Source organism: Drosophila serrata, unplaced genomic scaffold (assembly GCF_035046125.1).
Source record: "Drosophila serrata isolate PLE 108 unplaced genomic scaffold, ASM3504612v1 contig_240, whole genome shotgun sequence".
NCBI lineage: Eukaryota > Metazoa > Arthropoda > Insecta > Diptera > Drosophilidae > Drosophila > Drosophila serrata.
Window position 1 is genome coordinate 3303713 of NW_028257138.1, and position 9621 is coordinate 3313333.

A 9621-nucleotide genomic window follows, 5' to 3' on the forward strand; every position below is an offset into this window, starting at 1 on the left:
TCAATTGCTGGCCACCAGTCTTGGGCAACATGCGTGCCACCAGGAGAACGTTGGTGTCCATTGCTATCTGGCTGGTACTGCTGCAACTCAGCGGCATAGGGAGCAAGGAGGTGGGTATACCAGGGGATGAGCCTATCTAAAGTTAGTCCTATAACTTCCATAATCAGAGCTGCTACTACATATACTTCACCCATGCCAACTGGACGGATGACCGACCGCGGTTCATTGTGAACATGACGTTCTCCAACCAAAGCGGCATTGCCTCCGTGACCACCATCAACGAGGAGATAGCATCGCCTGTGTCCCGCATCCTGATCCTCCAGCATTCGGCCAAGGAGAAGGCTCGCACCATCTACAATGCCACCATGAAGCTGTGCGATCTGCAGAATGTCATGAACTCGGTGCCGCTCTTCAAGCCCGTCAAGGACAACATGCTGAAGCAGAGTAACTACTCCATGAGCTGTCCCCTAGTTCCTGGCACCTACAGCATGGGCAACATGAAGGTCAGTCCCAAGAATCCGCTCCTGGGACTCCTCTACCAGCCCAAGCACACCTTCTCCGTGAAGGGCGGTCTGTTTGAGGAGCTGGGCTCCAAGGGTCGCTTGAGGCCCCTGTCCACGTATTTTATGGCAGGGAAGGTGGTCAAGAGATCGTGTGGAGCCAATGAATGAATAAAGCAGAGAAATATTTTAAAAATAGCTTTGATTTGGTATCAGAAAGCCCGAAAATATGCCATTACAATTCGTATTGCAGGGAAAGTATGCTAAGAGATACTGGAATCTGTGTATCTTGTGAGTAAAATAATTCAAATACTTATAAAAAAAGCTCTTGACAGTATAAAGTGTATAGTTTTTTGTAAAAAATGGGGAAACAATTTGCTTAAAACTCAACCAACTTCTAATTTGATTCTTATTATTGTTAGTATCTCAAAGGAATTTAACGTATGTTCAAATAAATAGTTAATGCTTAACAGAATTATTGAAAATTTATGGCTTACAGATTTTGTACAAATGTAACATAAAAACAATAACGAGGATACCTTTACAGGGTATTATAATTTTCGTCACAATCATCAAACACAGTGAAGGAGTCATTTCCGACCCTATAAGTCATATATATTCTTGATCAGCATCGAAAACCGAATCGATCTAGCCAACTAACATGGGAAAGCTTTCCGATTTGAAATTAATGCATTTTTGGCTGAGTTATGAGTTTTTTGATATCTGATTTTGTGGAAAAAATGGTCATATAATGGTCATATATTATTAAGCACATTAATCTTGCTATCTTGTACTTGGGTTCCCTGAGCCTTAGCCCAAATTAATTATATTTATCGATCCCTCGAGGCTAGCCCTATCAATATGGAGCAACTTCTGGCTGGGTTCTTCTAGGTCTTCCCAATAAATTTTTCGGGCTGCTTAATGAGCGGCGCATGAGCCATTTACAGAGTGAATGAACCCAAAGGAACAAAGAGAGCCACGAAAATATCTATATAATATATGGGTTAAAAATCAGTTCATTTAAATTATATGAAAAATAAATATGAAAGAAAATGCCTCGTTACTGGAGTGTGATGAGGCAGTCAGCCTTGATATCACTTTTTAAAGCTGGGTAAACAACTCCCAGTAAAAAATATACTATACATGTCGAGCTTATCAAAAGGCCCTTATCAAGAATATATATATTAAAAAAAAAAAGCAATGTCTTTGCCCTTTTGTTTGTTCAACTCTCCGCCGTTTAGAGTGGCTTTAGCACCACTATCTCATTTGTCAATTAGCAGATAGCACTAGAAACATAATCAAAGCTTTTTTTTTGGGCAATTAATAATAATTACAAATTAAAATAATGCGCCTCGGGAAGAAACGACCTTTGGCTGAGTGTCCATGTCCGTCATCGGTTCGACGGAGATTACCTCAGGGATCGCCAATCGGTGGACTGAACTCGGTCCGCTGCAGATATCAACAAAGGCCATAAACGCGGAGGAGATCACTTGGCAGACGCGTGTGGCGGCGATGACGCAAATATTGCGACTCGCGTGTGCTGGTCGTGACCAAGACAAAGACCCAGACGGAGCAGGGAAAGTAGAAAGAATCAGTACCATAAATCAGGGGAGAAAGATCTTTGGCCATACCAAAAGCAATGGGAAAGAATCACTCGTGTGATTCAGTTCCAGAATACTTCCCATACTATATACTAGTAAGTTCTCGAGATTATATTTAGAGCCGCCCCCATCACGACCAAAATACTGGCCATGGCGTGAGCAGTGGGAAACTAGATAAATAGTCTAGATAAAAAAGGCAGCCAAGACTCTTTCGGCCATATCGACACGCGCCAAAGATAATGGTGATTCCGCCTCTTGGCCCAGTAAACACCTCTCTCGAAATCCTCCTCGATTATGACCCAATTGGACGCTACGTGACCGTTTCACTTTCGGACATCAGTCACAGGACCTGACACCGCAGATATCTGGAGGCAGGCAGGCAGTCAGGCAATCAGGCAGGCAGGTTGACAGGTTTTATAATCGCGTCTCGAGTGTTGGTCATATATTTTCGATCCGAGCCATCAATTATAACTTGCCGTGGCTATAACTGGAGCCGTAAAGCGTAATCTCAACAGCCAGTTGGTTTGGCCAATTGAAAACACACATAAAAATATAAACAATGTACCCCCCAGCAACGATCGGAGCGATCCATAAACAGGTTAGGCTCTGTTTTTCGCTGACTCTTTATTGCCGCAGTAGGTGCCTCCGGCAAAGGTGCCGGTGTGCCGGTGTGCCTGTGACGTAGTCGCCCCCAATGGCATTACGTGTGTGCCATAATGCCCAACATGGTGGCTGTAAATCTGGTGTTATCAGTGGTTGAGTTCACCTCCCGCAACGGGTTTCTTGACCCACTTTTGGCGCCATGTAAAGCTAGATTCTCAACCGATTGCCGATTCGCGATCGCAATGTTTGACTACACGGAAATAAAATGTTTATTTCTTTCATTCATATACAATTGCAGTTTGTAATTCAATAATGGGATCGAATCCGGAAATCGGAAAGCTTCAAATATTCGATATAAATCACATAACTCAGGCAAAAATGCATTAATTTCAATTCGGAAAGCTCTCCTATGTTAGTTTTTCTTAGGTTAACAAAACTGCATACTCCGTTTAAAATGTAAATTTTTGCACATTTTTGACAGTTTTAATGATGTAACCCCTTATAAAAATTTCAAAATTTGGAAAAAATTAAATATTGCCCGCACATGGCTAGATCGATTTGGTTTTCGATGCTGATCAAGAATATATATGATTTATAGGGTCGGAAATGACGTCTTCACTGCGTTTGATGCTTCTGATTAAAATTATAATATCTTTAAAGAGTATAAAATGAAATATCAATTTTATTGTTAAAATTTCAATTGTTTCGGCTTCAAATCGATTGGTAAATTAATTAAAAACAAAATGTACACTTGAAGGTTTAATTAAGAATAAATATTACTTATTATTTTAAATCTCAATGTTCTAAATACTCATTCCCAACTGAATCTACCCCGAAACGGGAAGGTGAATTAAGATCAATCTGATCAATAGCTATTTCATCTTTAACTTGATACAAATATTAAATTGATATGGAAAGTATATATAAACTGATCCTAGCTATCCATGTATTTAAACTAAGAATAATACAAGATTGTCTCTGTAATGAATACTTTGTTATACAAAATCTTTCCTTAAGATCTGTGATCATCTCGTCCACCTTTCTTAGTCCCCACTGTACCCTCCCTCGATCGGGGCATTCGCAATCACGTTCAGAGGCCGTGGCCGTGCGCCCCATTCTTATAGAATATTTATATTTATTTGGTTAAACATTCGCCGGCAAAGGCGAATGGGTGGAATGTTTCCTCCGCCAACGTATGATACTTATGGCCCCACATTGATTACATCAATTAAGTTTTAAAAGTAATTCCCCACCAAAGCGCAAGGCGCAATGTTTTTATATGTTTATATTCTTTGCGAAATGATTTATGGCCCTATGATAACCGAACCGGAGGAGCCATAGCCATCGGCATTCTGTTGACCGAGTTAAACGGCACGCCAGAAATGCCGAGCAGATAATGGTCAGACTTTTGCAGGCGGAAGGCCAAATAATGGTGGCCTGGGTCGGAATCGGAATCGGAATCGGAGTCGGTGCCGGTGTCTGTCTTATCAGGCCAGCAGCTCTCGGACGGACTTTAAACGCTGGTCGTCTAAACTGTTTTATTCAAATGATGTGCTAATGTTTATGGTCGCTTTTCGGCCTCTTTTATCAGTTTGTGCAAATTAGATTGGCTTGTTGCGTAACTCACGTTACTCTATCGTATATATGGCGGATATTCTTAAGCTGAAACAGTGCAAAATGCAACTATTTATAGCGAACACTTATCGTTAAGTATTATTGAGTTGATCCACCGATAAGATTGTGTGTTCTCTGCTGGAAAAACAACATTTCCTCAGCGACTTGGCGGTGGCTTATCATTCCATATTATGCAAATCTGGTCGGCAGCATAACTGGATCTCCTCAGATCTCCACCTGCATTGTAAGACGTTGGTGTTGACATCTCCGAACCCGTTTCATGCATACCAATTCCAAACCTGCTTCTACGCACTCATTAATGATCTGGTCTACAGTGCGGAACTCTCGATTTCTATTCGATCTCCATCTCGAGTTCTACGAGTCTTGATTATCATTGTTTATGTGTTTTGTTTAATATATAATATGTATGATATCTAGCCCCAAGCACGGGGGGAAAATGGAAACGGGTTTGGGCGGACCAACATCTGGCTGGGGTTATCTTTGGAGTATGGGTAATCCCTTCCCTGTGCCCCTTGCAACAGATTATCAGTGCATTCAGCCTTGTTTTTCACTCGTTGGTTGTACTTTTTTTGTTTTTGTTTTTGTTTTTAACAAACCGGACAAACCGTTTCGCCTTATCTTTTGCCAGCTCTCGACCCCATTGCACTTGCGTGTACGGTAATCCGTAATCCACCACAAACAAGCTGCACCTCGGAATGTCAACATGGTCATTACCAGTCCCAGTTCCAGTGCCAGTTCCAGTCCCCGTCCCAGTCCCATAACCATTACATTTTCTATACTGAAATCTAAACAAACAATTTTAGTTAGAAGCTTATAGTGCTATGAAAAAATCATTTCCAACCCTATAAAGCATATATACTCTTGATCAGGCGAATCTTTCTAGCTATCTTCGACAAAAATTTAATTTTTTCAAAATTTTGAAAAGTTTATAAGGGGTTACATCATTAAAATTGTCAAAAATTGACCAAAATGTATATTTTTTTAATTGAGTAAGCAGATTTAAGCATAGGAAAGGTTTCCGAATTGAAATTAATGCATTTTTCTCTGAGTTATGAGATATTAAAAATTGATTTCTAGGGAAAAATTGTCATATAAAAATATAGATAAATATCAGCTCAAAAATTGGTATTATTATTTTACTCAGAAGCTTATAAAGCAGTAAAGGAGTAATTTCCGACCCTATAAAGCATATATATTCTTGATCAGTATGAACAGGCGAATCTTTCTAGCTATCTTCGACCAAAATTTAAATTTTTTAAAATTTTCCAAATTTTATAAGGGGTTAAAATCATTAAAATTGTCAAAAATCGACAAAAATTTATATTTTTAATTGAGTATGCAGATTTATTAAGATAAAAACTAGCATTGGTAAGGTTTCCGAATTAAAATTTATGCATTTTTGGCTGAGTTATACGATTTTAAACTTGTCATTTTCGACCCTAGGCACACTATTGCCACTTGGGGGGTAGGCACACTCCCTTGGCATCATCAGCCAATGTGGAAAACTTTCCTCTCACCAGCCATATCTTAGAAAGAGGCCTATATGTATCGTAGATTACATATATTTTCCCTATACAAGTCACAGGCGACAGGCCGCACACGCATTAATCTCGGAAAACTTTCAGTGTCAGCCAAGGGGGACGAGGGACTGCGGCTGGTGGAAAAGTTTCCATTAAAAACAAGGTCTTGCTTCGGGTCGCCGTCGTCGCACTTATTTACAAAACAAAAAACATTCTATATTTTGAAATTGTGCTGCAGCCAGTCGTAGTGGTGTTTGCTAAGGCCTTTGAAAGCTTGCAAAAATAAATTCGAATTTAGTAAATGTGTGTGCGGGTTTGTTTTGTTTACAACTTTGTGCTTTTACGCGAAATGTTTATTTGAATTGCATTGGAATTCTGTAGAGACATTTATAAGATAAGTACATATAGAAAGCGAACAGTGAAGAGGCTTATATATATTTAGGCTTTATATAATGTATACTAAAAGTTTTCTCTTTAAAATTGCATTCAACAAACTTCTACTACAAACAATCTGTGTGTGTGTGTGTATATGGGATATGAATATGATAATATGCTAGATATCGATATCGTCCAATTTCAGTGATATATGTGTTGTATATTCAATTTCATCAACAAGTGAGGTCAGAACTTTTAGAGTCTACAAATGGATTTTGGCCGGAACCAATGGATTTTCCTTTCCCCTTTTCCTCAGCAGGTAGCGCGTTTCGTAGGGCTACATTGGGGTATTTATTATTTAGATTAAAGCAAAGATAAGGTATACATAATTTGTAAATTATTTATGGCAGAATGTTGCTCGGTTTGCGGTTGCTGCTCCTCCGAGTCCTCCTGCCAGCCCGCCCAGTGTCTTAAATGCTATCCGCACGCTGCTCGTGCCTGTCTCCTGTCTTTTTGCTCCACCGATACCGATACCGAATCCGAATCCGAATCCAATTCGGAATCGGCATACTCCAAGGTTCAACAATATGCTATGTACAACAACGCCCACCAGCGTTCGGCCTCCTCTACTCGTTCAGCAGGCAGGTGCGGACGAGGGCGCCGCACACGGCGTAGGGATCGCAGTTGGAGCTGGGCCGGCGGTCCTCGAAGTATCCTTTGCCGGCTGTCGCCACCCCGCGGGGCACTCGCACACTCACCGCCCGGTTGGCCACGCCCCACGAGAACTTGTCGATGCTGGAGGTCTCGAGGCGACCCACCAGGCGCCGCTCGTTGTCCTTGCCCTCCTTGGGATCGTAGGCCTTGATGTGGCGCTCGTGCTGCTTGCTCAGCTTCTCGATGGCCTCCTCGATGGCCTTGATGCCGCCATCGGCGCGCATCGCCTTCGTGGAGAAGTTGGTGTGGGCACCGGCACCGTTCCACTGACCCTCCATGGGCTTGGGATCGAAGGTCACCACCACGCCGTACTCCTCGGCGATGCGCTGCAGGATGTACCGCGACACCCAGAGGTCATCGCTGGCCTTCATGCCGTTGCTGGGTCCCACCTGGTACTCCCACTGGGCGGGCATCACCTCGGCATTGGTGCCGGCAAAGTCAATGCCGGCATACAGGCAGGCGACGGCATGGGCCTCGACGAGATCACGGGCATAGACACGGTCGGCGCCCACGCCGCAGTAGTAGGGACCCTGGGGCGCGGGGAAGCCGTTCTCAGGCCAGCCGAAGGGACGTCCGTCCACGTCCAGCAAGGTGTACTCCTGCTCGATGCCGAACCAGGGCTCCTGGGAGCCGATCTTGTCGACGGCCGCCTGGAAGGATGCCCTCTTGTTCGAGGGCGTGGGATTACCATCAGCGCTGTAGGTGTCGCACAGGACGATGACATCGTTCTTGCCCGGCTTGAAGGGATCGCGGTAGAGGGCGCGGGGCTTGAGGGTGGTGTCCGAGTTCTCGCCATGCGCCTGGTAGGTGGAGCTGCCGTCGTACTGCCAGTCGGGCAGATCCTCCACGGAGCTGGGCACCTTGTCCAGGACACGATCCTTGAGGCGGATATTCTCACCGGTGCCGTCGATCCACAGGTAGGTGGCCTGCACCCGGTTGGCGGGCGTCTCCAGGTTGCGGTACCGCTGCAGGATGCTCTTGTCCAGCGCCGTGTTGGGCGAGTTGGCCAGGAACTGGGAGCGCGCGGTGCTGGAGGTGCGCAGCAGGCGGAGCTGCTGGGCGGCGGGAGCCACTAGCTCCCGCTTCAGGAAGAGGCCGGCCACGCGGAATGCCATGATCCTGCGGGTGGGCGCGGAAACGAGAGGGAGAAGAAGAGCAAGGGGAAACGCTGGGGTTAGAGGACAAAAGGACACACTTTCTTTCTTAGTTCTCTGTGTATGTATGTGCGCAGTAGCTCAAGGATGCTGCTGCTGCCTGTCACTTTTATGTAATTATATGAATTTCCTCAGGCTTTTCCAGCGGGCGGCACTTACTGTTCGTTACGTCTCGACTTGCAGGTCTTCACTGGGTTTTTTTGGATCAGATCTTAGCGGGACTTTCTGTTTTTTCGGTTTTTTTAGGTTTCTGTTTTTCAGTTTTCTGTTGCTGTTTCTGCTTCTGCTTCTGTTTTCCGTTGTCTGCTGCTTCAGTGCTGCTGCTGCTGCTGCTGCGGAGCGACTGCTGAGGACACCCGACCAATGCGAGCTTTGGAAGGCTTGTGAGCACAGTTAGCGCGACAACATTCACTTTTTCCGCTTTTCGTTTCGTTTTTTGTTTCGTTTCGGCTCGTACGCCTCCTCGGGTTTTTCTTTATCGCGTTGTGTGCAGTTGGCGATGGCAGCGACCGCGGCAGAGCCCCCCAGAGAGTGCGGCGGCGGGGGGGTCGGGCCCCAAAACAGAGGCGGAATGGACATCTCTCAGAGAGCGGGCGCAGAATGAATGTTTCAAGGCTTGGGGATTAGACGAAATCTACCGTTACTGTTTCGCTACACTGCAAACTATGCAGGGCCACGAAAATGAAATATAAATAAAAGAAAAGCAAGAACAAGGAACCACCTCGAAGCACACCTGGGGGGCAATGGCATATCTCGAAATAAATAATTCTATATTTAAGGCACAGTGGGTCTAATTTTCTGGCAGGCACTGTTCCGCCTTCGCTCTCTAGCTGCTCTTCTCTCTCTCTCTCTATATATATGCTATTTCCATAACAAAACAAACGTTCCATTCCCCCCCTCTGCCATGTTACAGCATTACTTTTACATCGTATGCAGCTGCAAGAGAGAGAGCAACAGTTCGGCATCTTGTTGTGCGCATGGAGAGAGCTCTCACTCCCTCTCTCTCTTGCAACAAATGTACACCACCTACAGTACAAAGTTCACTGGACACAACTCAAGGGTATCAGCTGTTATTTACCAAACGATGAACTCTGAGGAGCACAAAAATATTGATTTGGATCCCCCCACTAACGAAATGCTCAAAAAGTGTTGCCTGCTTTTAGGCTCCGACATGTTCGAGACACACGACGTATACTCGATTTACAGGCGCCGCTCATTAAAAGGCGTTGTCAAGATTCTGTTTTCCGGGGCATTTATTCCCCTGGAAGGGAGGGAGGTAGCCTGGAAAATAGACAAGACAAGGGGCAGCTAAGCTGGCGCAGTGCAACAATTGGCACGTTCTCCTTGGTCGGCGTCGTCGTGCCAGGCCAAGTGGCGGGAAAACAAGCTTGTTGTTTTGGTTTGGGGCCGGCTGACATAACTGTGGCCGAGCTTCAGGTTGCCATAACAAAAAACAAACAGGAAAGAGCGCTAGAGGACACGACTTACGGATACCCTAGACTGAGTTGCTGAAGTTTTA

The 9621-nt window shown here is 44.6% G+C and overlaps 2 protein-coding genes across 2 annotated transcripts; one reads left to right on the plus strand and one right to left on the minus strand.

Moving 5' to 3' along the window:
* Positions 1–26: 26 nt before the first annotated feature.
* Positions 27–671, plus strand: ovm (oven mitt). The gene is made up of 2 exons (XM_020943619.2): positions 27–110; positions 168–671. The coding sequence occupies exons 1-2, from the start codon at positions 30–32 to the stop codon at positions 669–671; spliced, it is 585 nt and encodes a 194-aa protein (XP_020799278.1). The 5' UTR covers positions 27–29.
* Positions 672–6173: 5502 nt separating this feature from the next.
* Gs1 (Glutamine synthetase 1) lies at positions 6174–8738 on the minus strand. The gene is made up of 2 exons (XM_020943551.2): positions 8262–8738; positions 6174–8067 (listed from the first exon to the last, which is right to left on the minus strand). The coding sequence occupies exon 2, from the start codon at positions 8061–8063 to the stop codon at positions 6861–6863; it is 1203 nt and encodes a 400-aa protein (XP_020799210.1). The 5' UTR covers positions 8064–8067; positions 8262–8738; the 3' UTR covers positions 6174–6860.
* Positions 8739–9621: the final 883 nt, after the last annotated feature.

What these genes read in the sequence shown, in the direction of transcription:
- ovm (XM_020943619.2), top strand. Translation starts at nt 30, where the DNA reads ATGCGTGCCACCAGGAGAACGTTGGTGTCCATTGCTATCTGGCTGGTA. An exon ending in GCGGCATAGGGAGCAAGGAG is followed by an intron (nt 111 to 167) that starts GTGGGTATACCA and finishes TTCCATAATCAG; the next exon opens with AGCTGCTACTACATATACTT.
- Gs1 (XM_020943551.2), bottom strand. Translation starts at nt 8,063, where the DNA reads ATGGCATTCCGCGTGGCCGGCCTCTTCCTGAAGCGGGAGCTAGTGGCT.